At 40.2% G+C, this 24,504-nt stretch overlaps 1 protein-coding gene and 1 long non-coding RNA gene across 5 annotated transcripts; both read left to right on the top strand.

The window, feature by feature from the left end:
* Positions 1–4,624: 4,624 nt before the first annotated feature.
* pitx2 (paired-like homeodomain 2) lies at positions 4,625–16,009 on the top strand. Of its 4 annotated transcripts, none has more exons than XM_047352653.1 (4): positions 4,625–5,031; positions 8,741–8,809; positions 13,506–13,705; positions 14,451–16,009. In XM_047352653.1, exons 2-4 carry the CDS (start codon positions 8,764–8,766, stop codon positions 15,006–15,008), a joined length of 804 nt encoding a protein of 267 aa, XP_047208609.1. In that variant the 5' UTR covers positions 4,625–5,031; positions 8,741–8,763; the 3' UTR covers positions 15,009–16,009. The 4 variants fall into 4 exon arrangements, with proteins under 4 accessions (XP_047208609.1, XP_047208610.1, XP_047208608.1 ...); XM_047352654.1 differs by lacking the exon at positions 4,625–5,031 and adding an exon at positions 5,084–5,226; XM_047352652.1 differs by lacking the exon at positions 4,625–5,031 and adding an exon at positions 6,311–6,690.
* A 1,223-nt stretch (positions 16,010–17,232) lies between these two features.
* LOC124860043 lies at positions 17,233–23,248 on the top strand. Its single transcript, XR_007036263.1, has 3 exons — positions 17,233–17,305; positions 21,769–21,843; positions 23,198–23,248. It is a non-coding gene; the product is annotated as an uncharacterized LOC124860043 (long non-coding RNA).
* The last annotated feature ends 1,256 nt before the right edge of the window (positions 23,249–24,504 follow it).

The raw sequence follows: 24,504 nt of genomic DNA, 5'->3' as shown, positions 1-24,504 counted from the left end.
ATCTATATTTACCTAATTTCTCTTGCAAGTTTCTAGCATCTGTCTCCTATTTTTTCAGTCTAACATCTCGTGTCAAACCTGTTTTTATGTATTAACTCCTTCTTAACTGTCCATTGAAGACAAGAAGATCCTCAAAAGATTTGCAATGCTCAAAGTAGAAGTCCATGCTATCATCCATGCGCAAGAAGTTTGACCAATCAGAGCCATGTATGCTGATCTGCACATAAAGATAGTCAGAAAACAGGGAAAAACCTCTAAATATGTTGGTGCTTATTGGTTTTATTATGACAGTATTAAAGATTTTATAAATAGAGAAAATTATTAAATTAATTTAATAAAACCACCAATGTTAAGACTAGACACAGTAAACATAAATAACAAAGGATAAACTTTAGTATAGTCCAGAACAATATTTTTAAACCATGTAACAGTACTTGCCATGATTATTAATAAATGAAACAGCAATGTATAAATGGAATATAAACAGAAAATACAGGAGTAGCTCAAACTAGAATAAAACGATGAACTATTAGAGATAATGAATAGTTATAAACCTTAATTTATTTATTTCCAGAAACTGTTTTATTTGGCTTTTTTTCCTCTCAAAGCAACATTTCTTCAAACAATCAGTAATCATCTTTATTAGCCCAAGGGGGCAAATGTTGTGCAGCACAGCAGGAATAAAAAAACTCGGTTGGCCTGACATAACACATGAAAACACTTTGGGTTGTTTTACAGGATTATTAAGAAATGTTGTGACTGCAGGAACAAATGATTTTTTAAATCTATTCATATCTCTGCATCCAGATGGAAGAAACTGAAGCTCATTATTGAGAGGGTGATCCTGTTACATCAATAATTGTTTGGCTTTTAGAGTTGATTCTTGTACAGTTGAGTGAGGTCCCTCGGGTTTATCTCAATTTTTGTATATAATTTAATAATAGTCTGCAGTCTATTCCGTTAAAAGTCCAAACCAGCAAACAATATTAAAAGTGAGAATAGACTCAATAAAACAAGAAAAAATGCACATATAAGCAGAATCCACATTAACACCACATAGCATTATGATAAAAGAACATCCTCCGATGAGCCTTTTAACACAGAGTCCATACGGGGTTCAAAGGACAGCAATTACTGTCCCCATGTCTTAACTTCTGCATGTGTTGACGAAGCCAAATGGATCAAGGGAGTTGGTCGGCCTTTTTTTTTTATATACCTAATTCCAGTTGGTAGCACTGTTTGCTTTGCAGCAAGAAGGTCCTGGGTTCAACTCCCGGCCGGGGGTCTTTGTCCGCATGGAGTTTGCATGTTCTCCCCGTGCTGCGTGGGTTCTCTCCAGGTACTCTGGCGTCCTCCCACAATCCAAAAAACATGACTGTTAAGTTAATTAGTCTCTCTAAATTGCCCTTAGGTGTGAGTGTGTGCATAGTTGTCTTGTATGTCTCTGTGTTACCCTCCGATGGATTGGCGACCTGTCCAGGGTGTACCCTGCCTCTTGCCCGTAGACTGCTGAAGATAGGCGCAGCTCCCCCGTGCCTCACTATGGAATAAGCGGTATAGAAGATGAATGAATGAAAATCTACCTTTCTCCCCTACCCAAAGTGACATATGCAGTTCTTGCTTTAACATGTCTATTAAATGCTTGGCAGACATCCTGCAGCTGTTCCTCTCACCATCCTTCTCTGCAGAAGAAGACCAATTAGAAAGGAGCTTATTATGACCTTTGAGTCCACCTCGGGTCTGCTGACAGGAGAGGTAGCATGTTGCCGGACTGTTTTACATGTTATTGACGGGTTGAGAGGCATCATAGTCATTTTATCACGCCAATTTCATTCTTGGCCGATTTCCCCTTAGGCAGGTTAATGGCAGTTTCCCATTGATTTTTTTATGTAATTGATCAGAGACCTGCTCGAGCAATTTATTGGCCCACTCACACCTGTGATTAAGGCTGAGGCCTCGTGTGTTTATGCATGCACCCGCGGGTACTTTGCCTGAGAGCAACCTCTGCGCTGTAAAATGACACAGTGCTTTGTGTGGAAACTATCAGCCTAATGAAAGGCATCCTGGTCCCGGGGACCTTTCTAATCCTGCTTGACCAAAGCTGTGTCATGTCCAAAGTCGAGCAGCAGGGAAGGCTTGGTTAGACTGATCAGAGCTGACAGGCCTCACATGAACATGGAGCAGAGTTTAATTCAGAGTAATCTGTATTCATTTGAAGCTGCTTCACTCATGGAATTAAATATGGCAACGCTCGGGGCCCCAAAGCCACGATGACATCAGCTATGCATTTCTTTGGGTATCCAAGTGTGGGATAATCGCAGAAGAAGACAAAGACGAAGAGCTGAGTACTTTTTAAATATACACCATGTTAGCTGGACATGTCAGGAGGAAAGAGGCGAGCAATGGAAGTCGTTTACAGGCCTTAGTTATTGCGCTCTAAACCACAAACTGAGTTGGAGTGCTTAGCGTTGGTGCAGCTCATCTCCCTTTGGTACTGTGACAGAGCTGGAATAGTAAGGATCAGGCATAAAGCCGCTCAACAAGCTCAAGAGCTATCAAAGATCCACCCTTTTAATTTGGTTAATTTACAGGCAGTTTTTTCACTAATAACATTCTTGGAGTGCTACTTGACAAATGGAAATACACACAGGATGTTTCTGACTTGGAGGAGAAAGTCTCAGCTAATGTTTTGTCTTTTCATAGATGCCTGTCTCTTTTTCCAGCTCCCTTCCTACAGCTCGTCATGCTCGACTTCCTTCTTTCTTCCCAACAATCCCACTTTCAATTAGGCTCAACCATAAATGAAACATTTCTGGTCATTATTACACTTCTCCCATATTAGCAGATCTCTTCAAAGAAGACTTGCGGAAACAACACTTACAACTTTAAGTTTTACTATGCGACCCACAGAGTTTTGGTCAGACAGAACATGGTGAAAATTACATGTGGTTTTAAGCCAAATCAGTAAAAAATGGGGAAAAAGAATGGAAAATAAACTGTTTTCACAGACAAAGGCAAACTGGGAATAATGAAAGCATTTCATATCTACCAAAGCTTCCTGATGTAATATAATATATTGGATAATGCTATGGGAATATATGTGAATTCATTCAAAAATAACTGTGCTGAAGGAAGGCATTCCTTTGTGATTTGACTGTAATATGAGTTATCCATAAAGGCACGTTCAGGATGCAAAGATGAGAAAAAGATATAAGACATAACAAACTACCCGTGAGGAAATTAAATGGGACAAATTCGCCACTGTCTCAGATTGTATTACACAAAGCACCTACACAGTATGGGTATTCATCGATGAAGAAATGAGATTAAAGTCTGCAATAATTACACACTGATGCATGGGAGTCATTTCAAAACCTGTTCATCACAAATCTGCTCACAAACAGGAACATCTCAATAAAGATCATTGTAATGGTCATTTATGTCAGTCTCTTAGTTCAAAATGCAAAGCTTACAGAAATACAAGGGCAATAATAAAATTATTTTTAATACAGAAATGGTGAGGCCATGTTAAGGCCGTTGCAATCATGGGAAAGGATGTAACAGTTGTTCAGCCGTCAGTCACTGACATCCTCCACAAGCAGGATTAGCCACCAAAGATCATTGCTAAAGAACATGGCTGTTTACAAGCTTCTATTGGAAAGTTTTGTGGAAGGAAAAAGTCTGGTAGAAAAAGGTGAACAGGCAACACAGAAGACCATATCCTTGACAGGTATGAATGGAGTTGACTGGACACAAACCTAAACCCAGCAAAGAACCTATGGGCTGCTGTAAATGGTAAATGGACTGAACTTATATAGCGCTTTTCCAGTCATACAGACCACACAAAGCACTTTACACTAGAGCCACATTCACCCAATCGCTCTCACTAACGCTCACACATTCATAAACCGATACATAGATCGGTTGGCAACTTAAGGTTAAGTGCCTTGCCCAGGGGCACATCAACATATGGCAGGAGGAAGCTGGAATCAAACCCACAACCTTCTGATTGCAAGACGACTACTCTTCCTACTGAGTCACAGTCGCCTCAAGAGGAAGATTAGAGACACCAGAGGCAACAATGCAAATAACCTGAAGGCCTGTATTAGAGCAACCTAGGCTTCCTGAACACCTTAGCAGGGCACGGGCTGATTGCCTGCGTGCCATCCAGCACTGATGCAGTGATAAGGACCTACTTTTCAGTAGTATAAAATGTATGCATTTTTGTTAATCTAATGCAATATTCTTTTTTTTTTTTTTGGAAATTTAAATTTGGGTTTCCGTTTACTATTAGCCAGAATCATGAAAATGAGCAAAAATACATGCATGAAAAACATCAGTGTGTGTGTGTCTGGAGTCACTTTTTAAATGAATTAGAAAAATAACTTTTACATGATATTAAAATTTATTGAGATGCATTTGTAATCTCAATAAAAGGCCTAGCAACTAAATATGTGCATGCATTTATAACAGGTAGCCATTTAAACGTTTTGCATATAATAAGTGGGACCAGCTCCACAGTTTTGTAAATAAAAGAAAGGTGTTCTTGCACGTTTTAAAAGAACAGATGAAGCTCGGTTAATGGCTGACTGGTTGGGTAGTCTATCATCTCTCCTCCCTGAAGTGCAGGCTTGGATGCTGTGCTGATATACATAAAAAGCTGAGGAGAGCGTTTTGAAATCCTCTCCACCGCATGCAGGAGGACTGAAAAGTTGAAGTGTCCAAACTGCGCTGACACAGGCGGGCTGATGTGCTCGTTAAGAATCAGGAGAGCACCAGCGGAGCAGGTCACCCTGCTTCTCACATCACAGCCCCATCAGAAATTCTTTCAAGTGTCCTTCTGCGTCGCCAAAGATGACAACGGCAAATCGATAAGCGCTTAAAATGAAAAGAAGCCGCCGGTTTGCCCCCGAGGCGAAAGATTTCATACCCGCCAGCCTTGTCTGAACTTCAGGCATTCCTCTGCATCTTTCTGCGTGAGAAAGAGGAGGCTGTTCGCTCACTTTTTTCTTCCTCTCTTTGTATCGGAAGGTAAGAGAAGCATACGGCCGAGCCATCAAGCCTCTCCAGACGCCGTGCACCCCCTTTCTTCTCTCCTTGCAGGCGGGGCGTGATGTGGAGATCTCTGTGATGCAGGGCTGATGCTTTTTTTCTTTTATTTGCATTTTCTGTCATTTGCACGTGTGCGGTATGCTTTTGCCTGTAAACTCGGTTGCACCCAAACATGTAAGTTAAATCCTGAGAAACGGAATTGTTTTAACTTGAAATGTTTCATATGAATGTGTCCATCATTCACACTGCAGGTCTGCAGGTTCAGCTGACTGTAAATATTTAAAACACAATACTATTTAGATTAGTTTAAATAGCCTAAATACGTCCAGTCGACGCAAAGTGTAGCAATTTGCTGTCCTCTAATTAATTTATTTTACTACAATAATCTTAATGTATTAAATGTATTTACAATTAGTTGATTTGAACTCCAGTCTGTTTTTATGGAGGAATTAACGTTTTGCTTCAGTGTCCCCCTGTTGCCTGAAAATTCCCGTGTGGATGCGCGCATTAATTACTGGTTTAATGGGAGTATGACTAAAAATGTAAAATACGGATTATGTGCTGGGATGGTGGGGTGGCGGGGAGGAGAACCAACGCAGGCCTGCGTCCGGTCTGCTCGCCTCACTTAAGATGCGAGTGGAACACGCATGCAATCTGCATCAAACGAAACGGATCCAGAACATTTGCATCCGAGCCAGCTGTTCTCTCCGTCCGCACATAAATCCGCAACATGATAGCGCTCTGTCTGGCGCAAAATGAGGCCAGTGCATCTCTATAAAAACTACGCTCTCGGTTTTTATTTAACATATAGTGTTTTGTAGGTATAGTAAATTAAAAGGTTTTCTGTGTCTTATCAAATATGTGTTATAATAACTGTGTTTGTCTGGTTACAGCAAAGAAGAAAACTGTAATTGTCGGAATTTGATGTAGAATTATTCGCAGACAGCGGCAGTTTTGTCTCGTTTATTTTGCACACAATTTGCAAAACACGTGAATAGTACGGACCTTTTATAAGCAAATTAGACATGAACGGGTTTATACGTCTGGAATGTTAAGATAAAACCCCTAAAAAAGTCATTTTCATCAACGCTTCTTTTAAAAAGACGACTGAGAATTTTTGGATTGTTGGTGAAAGTTGAGAGTTGCCCTCTGCTCTGTGCAAACATACACACCCCTTTGTGAGCGCGCACACACACATGCACATAAACACACGCTGAGTTCCCCTCTGAGCTCAAAAGCTGGAAAAATTGCGCCACTCTTGGAGCGTCTTACAAGGGAGAAAAAAAGTTGAGGAAGACAGAAGAGGACGAGCTAAGGGGAGCCTCGGATGAAAGCGCCTCCTTCGCACTTTCTCCGCACGCTGTAAACAGACACTTATTTATGCGCATAAATGAAACAAACCTAAAGGCAGCGCTGCGTCTCTTTTTTTTTGGATACGCGCGGCGTGGGGGAGCACCTCTGTGCGTCGCTCACGTTTACCGTCACAAAGTTCACCGCTGCTGGACCCCGAGGTTGTCTGAGTTTTAGCTGTGAGCGCAGCGTCTGGGTTTGCGCGGACGGTGGGATTTATCTCCTCAATTTACAAGAAAACGCCGACGGCTTGAAAAACAGAAAGACCAAAGCCGGTGACCGCAGCTGGTGAGTACAGGAGGAGCTGGAGAACTCTGGTTTAAAAACAGGAGAACTGAAATGTGAGTTAATGCAAGTGTGGAAATTCGTTCCACTTTTCTGATGTTTATTTCAAATCCGTGACTCAAGGAACGTAAATCGGGGGTTGTGAGGGCACGGTTTGACGCACAGGTCAGCGGATGATTATTAGGTGTTATTATAGCAGTGATGGAGAGCTGGAACATGAGGGAGAGCAGAGTAAAACATGCAGCGTGATCTTTATCAGGGGAGAAATTGTGCAAAAAAACTGTCAACAGAAGAGAACATATAGAATAACCAAAACTTCGATCCGGAGCCTAAACAAATCGTACTACCGGGTTGTTGTCTTTGATTATTAAAAATTCAGGAAATATAGGTAGAAATTCAGCATTTTTTCTTAACGAGAAAAATAAGGACGACGTAGATAGTCCCGCGTCTTTAATTATTACAGGACCATATGATGGAGGTTAGTGGACTCATCCTCCCGGTGACGGCTGCAGCCTCATGCTCATGCTGTGCTAATTTCACGAGTAAAGCCTGCGTGGGGCGATGCCAGCTTTCTGTCTGCACTGGGCCCGATGCCACGAGAGTCACTGATTCACATCAACTGTTGGTGGTGAGAGCAAACAGGCTCCGTGGGGTGAGAATGAATGGATGAACGACATGAAAATAAGTAGTGGTGATGATGATGCTGATGCAGCTATCTTTAAACTGCTCCCATAGGGCAGTTTATCTGAAATAAGAAAGGCCTATGGCGGATAAGGCGTAATTACCCTTAAACCTACTATTCTAATTATTATAAAACTTGTGAATATTAATATTAATGGGAATTTGTATTTAGTACATTGATATTTATTTGAATTAACTACATGTATGAAATTGTAAATAATTCATATCTGACTTTTAATGTGTCTTTGTTTTGGTGGTTTTTTTTTTTTCTTGCTGGGAAAAATAAACGAAAAAAAGAAAGAAAAATATTTTATAATTTTATGAAGCAGTTAATTTTTTAGAAGGGTTTGTGTGATTTTGCTGTATTAAAGTCTAAACTTCCTAAATGAAATAAAAGCAGGAGTTCCTTCAGAGGCCGGGTGAAATACTGGAGGGAGCTCTCATTAAATCTCTCTGATTAGGTAACACGGAGGAGCATGCAATAACCTTACACCTTCCTGCCTGGCCCCACTATTTCATTTTGCTGCGGAAATATAGAGAAGGGCTTCTGGAGAATTGTCGCGCAGGTACACACCGTGTAAAACTTAACCTCCAATATCTGCATCCTTTGAATGAAAAAGAAGGAATAAGAAAACGCAGCGAAGATGTAGAGCAGTGTGGAGAACTGGGAAAATGGTTAACAGCATGACTGCATGCAAATTTCCTCCAGCCTCGAATTATCATAAGCAAACAGTGTGAGCCTGGACTAATAAAAACCCATCTGTGTAACTTCATATCGAGGTAGTATGAGGGGTTGCGATAATGAATTTTGTAATATCCCACCGACAGACATCTCAATCAGACTCTAATCCCGCGATTTTACCACGGAATCACTCCACTTCCAACTGCTGCAGAAAGCTGCAAAACACGCGAGTCGGCTCAAGCAAAAACACGACGCGCTTTACCCACTGCACAAAAATAAGACAACGCAGTAAAACAATCTAAAATATGTCCGACAAGTAAGGAGTGCGTCACAATCATTTCCTCTTATTGTGTTTTTCTACAGCTGTCATTTCTGACTCGCGTCTAAAGAAAGTCCTGTAAAATCACATCCCTTTCACAAAACATTTTACTACAAAAACTCATTAGAAGAAACATTTTGCTGACAATCATCACTGATTCGTGCTTTTAATAATTTTGCTTCATAAATTAAAGCACTCTGTCTTTATTTCCTGATTGTTCAGGCTCTAATTTGTGTTTTCTGATTCATTTTAAAGTGTTTTAGTTCCTTATCTGAAGACAACATCGTAGGCTAATAGGCTACTAAAAGATTTTCCAACTACACACACATTATCATACTAACTGTAGTTTTTGTGTGTTTTTCAAATCGCAGAACAGTGACCTTAAAGTGCCAAAATGGAGTCCCACTGCCGCAAACTGGCCACCACATGCGCACAAATAGGTGAGTATCAACATCAGCGCCAATTTACTTAGAAATATCAGAGAAGCGGAAGTAACGGACTTTGACATTGAAAAGTATAATGTGTTAAAACCTCAGTTATGCACAATGTCATTAGAATAGATATTTGCTAATATGCCGGACACACATGATGCTCTTGATTACAGCCAATAAATAACTTTTTTAATCTAACAATTAAAATAATAATTATAAACTGAAAAAGGAAATTTAGTCAATCGAAATTTAAACAATTGTCTACTTGAATCCAATCTCATGAATGAGTAACAACTTACTTCTCTAATTACGTCGGAATCACGTCGAACTAAGATCCTGAGCTTAGATCATTTTAAAGATGATGTGGCTAAATATTCTCTGTGAATTTGATCAATTTGATAGAAAAATGTGAGGATGTGTTGCCCCCTCTGTTGATCAGGCCGGAATTCACAGTGTTCTTTGTCTTAGTGCGACACCTGGTGGTCAGATCTGTTCTGTGTTTTAAAGAAACCGGGCGTTGGATAAAGATCCCTGATTTGAACACATAACTGATGTTTCACCGCTTTTATTTCAAATCCTTTATTTCTTACATTCTTTGAAGCAAGACGGGTCTTTTACAACTACAACTTTCAAATCTGTTCTGTTCAGGTCACATGAGGGATGATTTCCAAAAGCATGATTTATTTCAATAAAATCGTGAGATTAATTCAGTCCTCTCTAATTTGACTTGAGAATCACGCTAAACTGTGAACAAACAAACAAAAACCTTGGTTTTGTAATTTAGCGAACGCTGCAGGCTTCGCGATCCAAACCACCACAAATGAAGAAGAATATGATTAATAAAATCACAGACTGGCGAACTGGAGACACAAGCGTCATCTGTGCCACCCTGTAATATATGCAGCGCTTGGATTGGCTCCTGGGAAAACTAAATGTATAATGAAAGCCCATTCGTGAGCAGGAATACGCTAATGGTGGAATCTGATGTCTTCTTAATCCTAGGTAAAAAGCCTTGTCGTCTCCCGCTATATTGACTGAATTGCTAATTAATGGCCCTCTATGGCGGAGGCCTATTCCACGCAGTAATCCGCAGAAGAGAGATAAAGCATTCAGAAGGTAGAAATGAAGAGGAAACCGATAATCCACTTTAAGTTCAGTATTACAATATGCCTGGAAGAAAAAAGGAGCAGCAGACTGTTTGATGTGTGGCATTATTATTATTATTATTATTATTATTATCCTGTAAAAATCTCATATTTCATCATTTCTTCTCTACTTGATAAATGCAAATAGTTGGGCTCCAGTGGATTTGTGATGTAATCGGCCTGTATGAGTGATGACTGATGCGTGTTTCTGTGCTTGTCGGTGGTCTGCTGGTATTTATATGTAGCGGGGTTTTCACAGGATTACTGCGCCATGTCCAAATGTGCTGCATGAAAGCGCGTCAGCTCGGCCACGTGGAAGATAGAGGGGTCCTTTACATTTTTTTCTTTGAAGATGATGATGATGATGGTGGTGGTGATGATGATGATGCATTTCAAGTCACATTTAACTCGCACAACAATGAATTGGTCTTCCGCGGCCTGCGTGGTGTTCCATCAAATCACTGTCACTGGTTTTCTAGAAGCATTTGTTCGGTTTCCTTTATTGCCTCACATTCATTAAACGAATGAGATGAAAATTAGATGAAAAGGAAATAAGTCACACACGCAGCAGACTCCGGGATCGAGCAGCAAAGTGAGATCAGATCTGGTTTAAACACTCAGATGAAGTGATCCGTCGTCACCAAACTGAGTCTGAATGGCTGCTGGAGACTTGTGTGCCTCTGCCGTGCTTCATTTAATGAATAGGAGAACCTTAACACTGGGGAGGTCAAGAGGATCACTTCAATTGACAGCTAGTGTGTGGCTCTTTTGCATGTCATGAATCAGAAAGTTCACATGTGAAGTCCGTGAGGTCATGGTTTTTGTGTCTTAGATTAAATTTGCTGGCGGCTGTTTTCCTTTTATTACCTTTTAGGCTGAAGAAAACACACTGGTAGAATTAAACCTATTAACGTTGTTTAAACAACTTGCATATATTTTATTTGGGTAGATTTCAATCAATATCTTTGGACGCAAATTATTTCAGTTTAACAACTAAAAGAAAGTCAACCAAATTAATTATGTTCTAATAATTAAGGTATTTGTGCTCGTCTGGTTTGGTTTGTGATTGACATAACATATTACTGAAATAGCAATAAAAGCCAATCTATTCTAGGAAAGTTCAATGTAAAACTTTCCCCTAACAACCCCAGTTAAGATGTGCCGATCAGCAATGTCTACCTCATATTTGTGAAGCTCAGCATTTGAACAAGTTTAACTTCAACATTACCTCTGTCTCTACTCTAGTTCAAGATGGACACAAGCTTAATTTCTTCCTCCAACACAGACTCGTTCCGGACCGGTTTTACTGGGACATGTGTCCCAGTATATATCTTCTGTGTTTCAGTATAATTCCCTATCAGACTTCAACAAAACACTGTGACTTAGCCTAAAGATCTACTTGAAAAAAGTATATGGGAGCCAGACTGCTGGAAGGAAATTATGAAGACTAAATAAAGGCTTATATGCACTGTGGCCTACTGTTTTTGTAAATGCGATGGCATTGTAAAGCCAGTTTTGCTTTAAAACGCTGTATGGAAGTTCAGAAGAAATGTTGCTCGTATATCAAGTGGAAGTCATAACTTAGCAAAAGTGTTTCAGCTCTAAATGGGAGTTAGATTTAATAAATTATCATGTCGTATGAAAGAAGGCCTAAAGCCAGTGATTTAGACCACAAAGTATGGTAAGGAGGTAGCAATGGTTCTCTTTTTCACCAGGGTTGTTCTCTTCTGTCTGTTTCCATGTGCAATCCATCTTATTCTGGGTGCAGAACACGTCAATAACAAAAGCAGACTACTAAACTAACTGTTAGCATTTAAACAACAGTTAACATTGGGAAACATGGTGGCGGAAGCATCATGCTGTGGGGATGCTTTACTTCAACAGAGATAGGAAAGCTTGATGGGAATATATATATATATATATATATATATATATATATATATATATATTATTTATCATATTTATCATAAAAAATAACAATTACTACCTAATGTGCTTGATGATTAGTCCCTAAAATGCATTTAACGGTGTACTTTGACTCTTTTCTTTCTGCGCCTCCGTTCAGCACTTCTGTGCGAACAGCACAGGCAGCACGTGTGCGCTTTTTTCACATAGCATGCGTGTCTGGCAGTTAGCGTCAGTTGACAAGTGTGCGCAGATAGTTTTGGAGCGTGCTGGCGCCAGCACAGCCTTTCTTTGAACTTAACATTTGTTTGTCCTTTCACGAGACCTCTGTGGTGCAGGAGGTGTTTGTCTTTGATATTCAGTGCGCATCTATTTTCTTTGCGCATTTCAATAAAAGCCGCTTTATCCACTGGGTAAACTGCAGTAACAGAGCCTGAGAGCGCGCAGCTCAGCCTGTGTATCAGCGGCACTATATCACTTTACTGGGCCACTGGACCCGTCTCATAAAATGAGGCCAAACTCTGTTATTTTCATTTTATTTGGTCTTGGGCTGCCGCGCAGCGGCAGCTCGGAGCGCCGCTGGGTACACCGTGCGTCTCATCTCTCTTTACATGCTTTTATTTGGAAGAGGAAAAATAAGCGCCAGCCCCGGCATAAATACACTGGCAGACATATCTCGTTTCTGCGAGCTCCGGTTGGTTGGGCACATCCACATGGACGCGCCTGTCAGAGAGAATTAGGGCGGGCGCAATGCGGTGACGTGGAGGTGTGGAGAGAGGCGCAGTTGGATAGGCAGAGCACAGGCAACAGCTGAAATGAGCAGAGAGCGCTGGAGTGTGTGTAAGCCTCTGGATCTAATATCACCTACCTGTCCTTGTCACTCCGATAGTCACCCAAGGTAGCCACAGTTTCCACCGATGCTGTGACAAAACTCAATGGCCTGTTTTAAAGCGTTCTTCAGTTTATATAGAAAGAGGGCGTCATCTCAGCAAGAGGAACTGTGCTGCTGTGCGCTTCTTGGACAGCTGAACGTATTCCGGAGTCGGACTTTCCGCTCAGCCTTCCTGTACTAGAAGCTTGGGAGATCTTTCACCGATGAGCTCTATGCGGGATCCATTAAATATAGACCACCACCTCACAGGGAATAAACTCGCCTCCACGCACCACTCTGCTTTGGCAATGGCTTCTAGTTTGCAGCCGCTGCAGCGCTCCGTGGACTCTAAGCACCGGTTAGAGGTGCACACTGTGTCGGACACATCAAGCCCAGAGTCTGTGGGTAAGAACCAGCCGTGCTTTAGATGCTCCTTGCGAGGCACCCCAGATATCATCTCGTTATAAAACAATACATGAAGGGAGCTTCATATGCATGCAAACTGTAGCTGTTATTCTCTTAGTGGCTCATTTATCTCTATGGTTTGACAATAAAAAAACTGTTAGCTTGTTTTGAACTAAAACAAACTGTTCCCTGTGTTGTTAGTATTATTGTTATTAAAGGTAGAATACAATTTAAAAGAAAACAATTAGATTTATTTCATCAATCAAATTTAATTTTATCTCTAAAATATCCTCACCAGAGACTAAAAATCAGGATTTTATTATTTTTCAAAATACCACCATCCTAATATGAATCTAAAAATCCAGTTTTCTTCTTCTAGAAAAAGAAAAGATACAAAATAAAAACGACGACTCCTCGGATGACCCGTCCAAGAAGAAAAGGCAGCGACGGCAGCGGACTCATTTCACCAGCCAGCAGCTGCAGGAGCTGGAAGCCACCTTCCAACGGAATCGCTACCCGGACATGAGCACCAGGGAGGAGATAGCCGTGTGGACCAACCTCACAGAGGCCAGAGTTAGGGTGAGTAAAACAACACACAGGATTTCTGATTATCTCTGCATGAACATTTATTTTTAGACGCGTCTATTTAAATATAACTGTATGCGTTGCTGAAATATAGCAAAAAATGTGAAATTGATAAATAATTAAAAGAAAAATAATTACTGCTGGATAAAACTACATTTAATTTGACCTTATTCCAAAAACTTGATTTATTAAGACACAGTGCATAAATGTTTAACTTAGAACAAATCGCGTTCATCTGGAAACGATCTACATCGTGTAATTATTAAAAACATATAATAAATTAGCCATTTTATTATTTACCTATTAGGTGTAATTAGGCTCTGATAATGCTGTAAACAGTCGAGGCTGTTGACATGCCACTCGTGTTCTTCTCTCCGTGTAAAAGAGGTGCAAAGCTTGTATTTTGCGATTGTCGCCCTGACGTTGTGTGATTAACGTGTTTGTGGAAGCATGCGGGGGAATACACATCCCCTCCACGTTATGCTCCACTGAGAATGCAGTGTGTATTCTGCGCAGATAGAGGCGGCTTTAATCGAGAATTCTTTGCGCATGAATGGGAAGAGAGTAGAATTTCATTGTAGTTATTTACATATTTTTATAGAAAAAAATAAAATGCAATATGATGCCACATTGAGTTTAATCCAATTAAAAAAAAAATGCATGAATTATAAAAATATATATATATATATGTGAGCAAATCAGAATTTATTCTCTAAATTTTCCGTCTTTTGTGCTCCAGGTTTGGTTCAAGAACCGACGAGCCAAGTGGAGGAAACGGGAGAGAAACCAGCAAGCCGAGCTGTGCAAGAACGGCTTCGGCCCGCAGTTCAATGGACTCATGCAGCCCTACGAAGACATGTATCCCAGCTACACGTACAACAACTGGGCCGCCAAGGGCCTCACGTCCGCCTCCTTATCCACCAAAAGTTTCCCCTTCTTCAACTCCATGAACGTCAACCCTTTATCCTCGCAGACCATGTTCTCGCCGCCGAACTCCATTTCCTCCATGACCTCCAGCATGGTGCCATCTGCGGTGACCGGCGTGCCGGGATCCAGCCTGAACAGCCTCAATAACTTGAACAACCTCAGCAACCCTTCCCTCAACTCGGGGGTGCCCACGCCGGCGTGTCCCTACGCGCCGCCGACCCCTCCCTACGTATACAGAGACACTTGTAACTCCAGCCTGGCCAGCCTGAGACTGAAAGCCAAGCAGCACTCGAGTTTTGGATACGCCGGGGTGCAGAATCCAGCCACCAATATGAGCGCTTGCCAATACGCGGTGGACAGGCCGGTCTAATTTCTACCTGCACTGCAAAAAATTCCCACCGAGCTGAGCTATTAGATGAGAAAGCGAGGCTCGAAGTATTTTTAATCCAAAACATCATTTTGAACAGTTTGAAGTGTAAAAGGAAATTTATTGCTCGCCAGTTAACCCTCTTCCCCAATACTCTGCCATTTGAGCCACTTTTTCCATCAAATAAGAAAAAATGTGATTAAATTCCATTCTATTGGCAGGTTGACTTTTATTCATTTTATGTAGGGAATCTGAATCAGAAGGTTATGTTTGTGACGGTGGTTATTTTTTGCAGTGTACGGGTAATTAAAAGCAGCCGTCCACAGAAACAAGAGACTACTACAGATACCTTTCTCATTTTTTTTAAAAAGGGCACTAAAAGACTGAACCACTGAAACAAACTCTGCTGCTCCTCGGAGTCAAACCGAACCGGGAGTTTTTGAAGTTTCTTCCTCTCTGATGAGCGCTGGCCTTATTCACTGAGTAAAACAATAACAATAAAGGCCTGCTTCACTTCTCATGCTCGTTATGAGAGCTTTCTTTTCTGATGGATTCTGGACGTTAACTGTTGACTGAAAAGGTTCGTGTAAATATATTTGAATGATCATCTCCTGTTCGTTGAAGCGGCTGCGCTCCAACACTTCAACTTCTCTCCAGGTTCCAACTTATCAACGCATGTGGATAAAAAAATAAATACAATTCCTAAAAAAGGGAATCATGTTTTGCTTGCAAACAAAAAGGGAATGTACATACTAAAACGCACCAGTTGTGTGTTTCGAACATATTATAAATTTATTATTAATGTCTGTGTGAATATCGAGTTAGAATAGCAATTCTGGATTTAAAAAAAAAATAATAAGCATCCACAAATGTTCCTGCGACAAATGATTTGGTTTTTTGCTCTGTGTATACTATTTGGTACGGAATTATGTTGTTTTTTCCCCAACATCCCAAAAAAATATTGTGTTTTATTTAATGGAAGTAAATATATTGTTCCAAAAAGATTCTGCTGGGCGACTTTTATTGAATCTTTGTGCAAGAAGTCTGTTAGTGGAGTGCAAAGCAGTGACAGTCTGTCTATAGCCTTTCGATTGTTTGAGGTGCTTGTGCGGCTAATCTATAGAGGAAAACAATGGGCCGCTCCAATACACATGGCACCGGGATGCCCCGGCAGATTAGCCGCTGAATGCGTGTCTGTCTGCCTGCTCCAGCCAAGAGCCGAGGCTGCTCGCTGGGGCTTGAAATAACACGAGAATCAACAAAAAGGTGCACTGCGGTGCACACAACAAAGAGAGCAATCCATTAAGTTCAGTGCTCTGAAGTGGGTTTTTAGAGTCAATGCAACCTTAGAATAAAGTAAAAAAAAAATATGCTTAAAAAGAAATAACGCAATTTAAACGCAACCATGCATCAAATCAACCCTCCTTTGTTGAACGCTTATGTGCACACCTTAAAACTTGCTCCTTTTTGTTTTGTTTCCAACAAGATCTCCTTTGTAGACACGCAACCAACCTTACTTCATCTGTTTGCATTTCCATTGTTTCCACTGGTGCTCCTGATTTTTCTGGTCATGCTTCGAATGTGCACAATTGTCGCAAAGCCAAACAAACTATGATCCGCAAGCTTAAGCAAACAGGCACAGTCGCAGAGGTACGAGGGCCGGGATGCCTGCAGGAGGAAGCGGGGAATGAGTGCAGCGTTCACCAAACACATCGGAGGAAACACCATCACACTTCCAACAGAAAGAAAGAAAATGTGTGCAATGTGGAAGCTTCAAATGGTCTAATTCATATTTTATTTGTTTATCTCTGCCTTAACGCTTCTAGTAAAAGTGCAGCATTTGCACAGTTTTCAGCACAAAGGTGATCTCTTGGTCTGATTCAAAGATCCAGTGTGAGACTCGCCTGAGGTCGCCTCTCATGGGACTTTATTATGAGCAGAAATAAATCTCAGTAAGTCCCGAGTGTTGTTTTTACAAAACTGCCAAATAACAAATACAAGCGAAGCGTTCATCTGTTTCCATATACACCGGAGCTCCTGTGCGCTGCTGCAAACCCTTTAAGATTTTCCATACGTGTCACCTTTTGATAGAGTTGGTAAGGGGCAGAAATAATCATCCTGCAGGGGTGGGGTTCAGGGGATAAACTCAGGCGAATACACAAGTCTGCAGTCTGAATACACATCGACACAATCAACATGAGCCCTCAGGAGGCATCAGTGGGGAATTGTTCATTTGGCTGACGCGGTGATCAGGACTGCACACTTCTGTGGCTCTCTGCTTCATAGGCCTCTGCTTGAAGGTAAGAATCAATTTATATTTAATGAAAAGAATAGTTCTGTCGTGAAAATGTAATTATTGCATAAGCAAGTTAGATCTGCATTTATCAAAATCACATGTATTTATATTTTCTCCTTGAACAATCTGGATGCTTGAACTGACCAAGAAATTGCTTGAATTCACACGAATATAGGCCTACTCTGATTACGTCTCATTTGAAATAATTATCCTTACTTGAGAGTCCCTTAATGGGCAAAGAAAACTCAGTTCTAACAGATTAGTAACAGTATAGTATAATAGTATAACATTGTATTGATTTAATGCACAAACAAAGATTGGATTTTCATTCTCATCTCCAGCCTCATTTTTACCTAAAACACTGCAGTACATCCTGATGTGAAATTTGTTCCACTTGCAGATTTGAGAAGAAAGTAAAATGTAAAGATCCGCAGCTCTGAGCAGAATTTAAGTTAAAAAGCCAAAACTGCAAATATCCAATCATGTATCGCTACACCTTCAGTGTAAAAATAATTACAACTTCTAAAGACTCATGCAGATTAAATATGATGCTGTTTGGTAATGATTGCGCTTTTCAAAGCAGCTTAGTGGTATTGCATTTAGAAATATTACAATTACATTTAATGTTTGGAAACCATTGTGGGTGTATAATGGATGTGTACAATTGGATTGGGATTATTTTTATTTTTGCATATTAATATGCACATTAAGATCAACTTTTTTCTCCTTTCCACATGTCATCTGTTCTTATGGGTCTAGTTGTGTAGTCACTCTGTGTTGATGTAACAAACAGGAAATGTGGGAGTTGGAGGGATATGGATTAAGATAATGAACACAGATTCCGGATGTTTCAGAGCAGGCAGGGTGGCTCGGATCAATAGTTTATTATTTGAAGGAGGCAGTGAAGCAACAGAGCCAAATTAAATCACAGCAGGACTTGGAAGGGACAGCAATACCCAGCTTGGTAAGGTCAGACCTGTCTGTAGGTGAGATAAGATGGGAAACCAGAAAACACACACATACACCAGCATGTTCCACATGTGTTTGTATGCAGGTGTAGTTTGTAGTAAGACAGTTTGGGAAGAATTGTACTAACATACATGAGCTCTGCAGTAGAAATGACTCCTGTGTCGGGGGGAGGTGGAGTGTTTGGCTCTTAACCAATGGTGGCCCAGCAGCTTCAGCTAAAGGTCACATGGTGTGACCTCACACATTCTCACCCTCACCTAAGGCCTGAAGAAAAATTTCCCACAAGATTCATTACAATCCATTCAAACTAACATTCTAGAAGAAAAAAAAACAGCTCTTCTCTAGCAAACTTTGAAAATAAATTGAAGAAGATGCCTCAATTTATTGCAACATTTGTGTCTGTTTACTCAGCTTAAATGAAAAAATATAAATGCTTTTTTTCATAAAAGCTTAGATTTAAAACTGAGTGAAAGCGTTTTATTTTTGTGAGCTTGGCTGAGAGTAGGTGTGCTGTGGGGAGTTCAAGCCCTGCTCAATGCTGGTGTCTGCTGCATGTTTGTTCAGTATACAAGTGGCATTCGTGCAGCCGTGTAGAAGCCCCTCTCACTGTAGAAGCTTGGAGCAGTTTGAGGCCAGGCAGCAGGCTAGAGCGTGTGAAAGCAGATAACCAGGACGGATTTCATGACGCACACACTTCCTGCTCTCTGAAGTTCTATTAAAGAGGGATGAAAACAAAACACACAACACACACAGATCTGAGTTGGTTTCTCTCTAGATCAATTTCTGCACATTGAACATGCTGAAAAGATCAGTGGGGCACTTCTCATAGAGCTTGAATGAAAAGAAGACTCCATCATGAGAGATCTTAGAATTTATATGGTTCGGTTGATGTTTAAAATCTTCAAGGGTGAACATCATCTGTTATTTTCAGCACAGATGCAAAGATTAGAAGCTGCATCTCTTTCAATGAAAAGCAAAAATCTTCAGGTTTCATTGAGGAGGCGTTTCCATTAAAAGGATGAGTGAGGTTCTGTGAAAATATCAGTAAAAGTTCCCTCATGTCGGGTGAGTCTGTAAAAAAAAAGCTCACAGTGGCATTAAGCTTGCAAGCTAATCAGATGGACCCCTCTATTTTAGCAGCTTTTACAGATTATCAGGGTCGACTTATGTGTGGAGGAGGCCTCAGCAGAATTTTATTTTGGAAAAACAGTGTTTCCCCCCATGTCACTTTAAATGATTTATTAAAAATAAATTAGACTTTTGATGAACTGCTTGGGGACACCTGACACCTTAACTATGCATGCAAATGATTTCCCAGCTCAGACAAACAGAAGGAATGATTCGGTTAGCTTTAAATTATGACTCTTTTAACACAACTTGTGCCAAGTGTGACGTTTTTTTGCAATATGCGTAACAACTTGTGCCAGGGGTTTTTTAAATGGGCAATGTGGCTCACCGGCCTGGGCGCCATTCTCTCTGAGGGAAGCACATGTACTCAACAAATAAAAAGATGATGTCATATAAGGAGCTAAAAGAGTTTTCTATCGGTTACTTAAACATCCAGTCAATGCCACCCCACACCTCACAGCCATGCAATGGAGGAGGCTGAAGTGGGTATCTGATTACATTTAAGGACTGCATTGATGACAAACAGCTTTATTCTGTTTATTAATGTTCAGTACTTTTCTGGCCACCTTAGATAGAGACAAACATGAAACCCACAATATAGAAACAAGTCAAACATTTTTTCTGATTACAGATCTTTCTTAAAACTTTCAGACATGACCCACCACGGGCCTATGTCCTATGCTGGACATATGCAACTCATTTCATACATGTAGCAGGTAATTGTTGCATTTTTGATGGAAATGAAAATAACTAAAAGATCTGCAGGGACAAATCGGTTTCTTGCAGGTACCGTGGCTCTCTGAAGTCTTCCTCGTGCCCCGTCATGTTAATCTGGCAAGTCCAAAGCTGCTAACATTTTAGCCTTGTCTGAGGCATCTGCAGGTAACACAGGGTGTCCCTCTGCACCGTTTTCTGTTGTCTTTGGGCCTGTCATCTACCGTAACAGCTTAATTGACGTTTACCTCATTTTGCGGCTGTCAGCCACCCAGAGTCTGAGTCTGAAGAGCAGCTCGACACGACCGCTTCCCAGGCTCCAGGTTGGGTAGAAAATTACACCTGAGCACTTGTGTTTGCTTTAGTGTGTCTTTAATTTCCCGTCCCACAATCTTCGCAACCCAAGGTGAGTCAGAAAAGGCAGAGAATATCATCTGCCCTCATTTTAACACCATTTAGTTTTTTTTAGCCACAGTGAAATAAGGAAGAACAAAGAAAGTCAGAATGACAGAATCCAAGTACAAGAAGTTCTTTAACAAAATTTCAGCTTCTCTTCATGGATCTGCCCTTAAACTACTAACCTAAGTCTGAACATTTCAGCCTTGGCATTTCTACAGTTTCTCTCTGAAGATCATGTTCAGTCATGCAAAATATCCAAACCTGCAATATTTCTGCAACGTAGCTTGATATGAGGACAGGAACAAAGGCTGCAAGGCCTGCAGAGTTAATGTCCCACTTTATGGACCGGGTCAACGTTCCAGCTGTACAAACATCACATCTTTGAGCATAAAATGAGCAATATTACAGAGAAGCCAAGTAAAGAAAAACACAATATCACAATTTATTCTCCTAATTCCAACTTCAGTTCAGTTCCAGAGTCCAAACAGAAATGTTTTCCAGGTAAAGTCTGCGCTTTCGTGTTTTGTGGTTATGGGACAAAAACTGTCGAAATATGGACCCCCACATGATTTTAGTTATACTGAGTAAATTCTTGTCTCTTTATTTTCTTGTCCTTGTTTGGTGAATGGCCTTTCTATTCAGCAACTTGATTTAAACTGTATGCAGAAGTGCTTACCAAACAGGTGGGTCCAAACAGGAACATTTGTGGGATGCTAAGAATTTTTCTTAATTGTATTTAGGTTTGATCCTGTTTGGCATTCAAGGTGTAATTGGGTGACTGTGGATCAGCGGGTGGGGTAGTTGTCTTGTAATCTGAAAGTTTTGGGTTTGATTCCAGCCTCTTATTGTCACATGCCTATGTGTCCCCAGGCAAGGCACTTGACCCCAATTTGCCCACCGATCTGCATATCACTGAATGAATGTGTGAGTGTGTTTGTTAGTGGAGTTGGATGAATGAGGCTCTAGTGTAAAGCGCTTTGAGTAGTTAACATGATTTCAGAAGAATGCAGCTGGCTGAAAATGTGCTTGGCTGTGATTTACAGAGCCTTAAAAAGTATTCTCACTTCCTGAACATTTTTCACTTTTTGTAACTTTATAAACCTCAAAACATGTGTTTTATTCAGATTTTATGTGATAGACCAAATTAGTGCTTAGTTGTGAAATGAAATGAAAATGAAACATGGCTATTCTAAGTCACCTAATAAAGTCCACATGTGTGTTACACAATCTAAGCATTAATTCAGCTGTTCTGTGAAGGCCTCAGAACACAGAACAGTGGGCAGAGATTTCAGTCTGTAGATGGTTCCCCACAGACCTGCAGTAGCAATACATGTAAGTATGCACGGCTTATCCTCTTCTTTCCTCTCCATGATTATTTGTTACTTTTTGTTGTCTAAAATACATTGAAGTTTGCGGTTGTAATGTCACAAAAGAGGAAAATGTTAAGGGTATGAATATTTCTGGACTGTACATTACTCAGTGTGTATTTATTTTTATGGATGCAAAAGGCACCAGTGTAATAATTACACTGGCAATTTTCAAACTCTGTAACTAAACCCATTTTTGGCGGAGTCAGCACTAGCAATTGCTGCCACATTTTTCATAACTTCAAGGAAATAACTTGGATATAAGCAGCATTTCTGAGAACACTGCAGATAAAATGTTATCTGGCTGCTCTGTTCAGAGACAAAGCTCAAACACTCTGAAACACTGGAGAATTAATAAATAAATGCAGAACTGGTATATTTAAAGTTAGGTTTATAGCAGCAAAAACTTCAACACATTTTTAATAACTCTGTAGGAATTTTTTTATACAAGATTAAACTTTTCTCTTTAATTTTTAAAAGAGTAGTGTGACGCCAACTAATGCAAATAATTTGTAGAAATACTATAGAGGTGACATCTTTCTTTTATTTTAAATGTGCATGTTTTTTACTAAGCATTCATATATTGAGCATTCATTAACAAATGAAATACCTGGGTGGAGTCAGAACTTTATGTCCCTTAGAAAGAAAACATAACTTCTGAACAGGGTTTAGAAATACCTGCTAAAGAAATAAAAAAGCTTTATGGTGAAATAAGAAAAAAAGCATCAGCACCAGTTTGCAACAAAAAAAGCTAATATTTCTTATATCACTGATGTCATTATGTTGTGGAAAATCTATGCAAATTGCATGTCAACAGATACAAGGAGTGTTTTTACTGTCTTTGTATTTAAAGAAACTGCTGAATTTATTTTTATTTATGACCAAAATTATTAAGAGCAGCTGAGGATGATGAAGCTCCAGAGGCACAGGTTCTATTCAAACTTGTCCTTCAAAGGATTTCAGCTCAGTGTCTCATCACAATTCTTTCATTTTGGATATTTTCTAAATTGACAAAGCCTTATTGGCTCATGAAAAACAATTAAAAAAGAAATTAAGTAAAATTAAATAGTAAAACCTCCTCTGAAACTTAACATCTGTCATGGTGCTGCGTTGGTACTGTAACATTTCCTCATTGCGGCATTCAGTGGTTCCTACAATTAACTCTATGAGAGTTTCTTGCTCCGTATTGAAAATCCATCTCTGACTCCACACAGAGTTGGATCATAAACCATGTCTGGCTTTGCTTCTTACGGGAGTGAAATCATCGATTTATCACTGTTTTAACTGATTTGTTATGTTTTGTTGGATTGCACATGGAGATCAACACGGATCGCTCATATAGGGAAGAACCACAGGCAGTTCATCGGCTGACAGAGGAAATCACCGTACGTATTCACTGTTTTCACCTCGTAAAAATATTTCTTGGCTGCCACTTTTATAGAATCCAGATGTTGTAATTCCCGGTTTGCCCAAAATAACTTTTTTTTCCCACTTTTATCATTAAGGACATTTTTTCTGTCTCTGACATTTACATTCTTTTTTGTTAAGGTTTATTCCCCCATTGAACAGTTTTTAGTAGATATGTGAAAACATAGACAATGCAGTGTCTTTTGTATGTGCATTATGTAAAATATTGCCTGCTGGTTACAGTATAGTATTACTTTTACTTGTACTTTCATACTTTATCATTAAGTGCCATTCCAATGATTCATTAACATTTCTTTCTAAAACATTTAATTTGCTCTATAATTGTTTATTTCGGGAAAAGGATGATTAGCAGGTATTTAAAATTATGTTATCAGTTATTGCACCTCAGTACGGCCCGGCTCTGGTTTGCTGTAGTTGTGTGAAGAGAACAAGACTTAAAAGTAAACAGAACAGCTGAAACCTGGAGGAATTTGGACAGTTTTGCTCTGATTTTCCTAAACTAACATTAAGATCCTAGTTTTTGTGCTGACACGTCAGGAAGCTTCAGCTTTGCAACTTCAAGACAAACAAGACAACATCCAATGGCTAAAAAAGTTCTCTTATCCCAGTCTGGACAAGGAGAGCATTAATCAGAGAAGTTCCATGGTAACTCTTGAGAAGGTGCAAAGATCCACAGCTCAAGTGGGAGAGTCTGTTTACAGGACTACTACTAATTTTTCCGTTTTAAAATCTGACCTTTATGGGAGAGTTGCAAGAAGAAAGTCTTTAGTTAAAGAAACCCAAAAGAAATCCAATTAAAGTTTGCTTCAAGCCATGTAGAAGACATTGCAAATGAATGGAAGAAGGTGCTCAGGTCACATGAGACCAAAATTAAACACTTTGTCCAATGTGTAAAATCATCACCAGGAACACACCATCTCCAACCTGTAACATGGTGGTGGCAGTATTATGCTGAGGTGGTGGTGGGAGGGGGGTTCTTAAACAGGAACAGGAAGGCTGGAAAAGGCTGGTCAGAGTTGATAGATGGGTGGAGCAAAATCCATGACAATCCCTGAAGAAAACCTGTTAGAGGCTCCAGAAGACCTGAGACTGAGGTAGAGGTTCACCTTCCAGCAGGACAACCACCCTGATCATCCAACCAGAGCTAGACATGAAAAGTAATGTTCACATATTCTGTTCATCCAAACTGACTGATATT

Source organism: Girardinichthys multiradiatus, chromosome 23 (assembly GCF_021462225.1).
Source record: "Girardinichthys multiradiatus isolate DD_20200921_A chromosome 23, DD_fGirMul_XY1, whole genome shotgun sequence".
NCBI classification, from domain to species: Eukaryota; Metazoa; Chordata; class Actinopteri; order Cyprinodontiformes; family Goodeidae; genus Girardinichthys; species Girardinichthys multiradiatus.
This window is presented reverse-complemented; position numbering and strand designations above follow the sequence as displayed.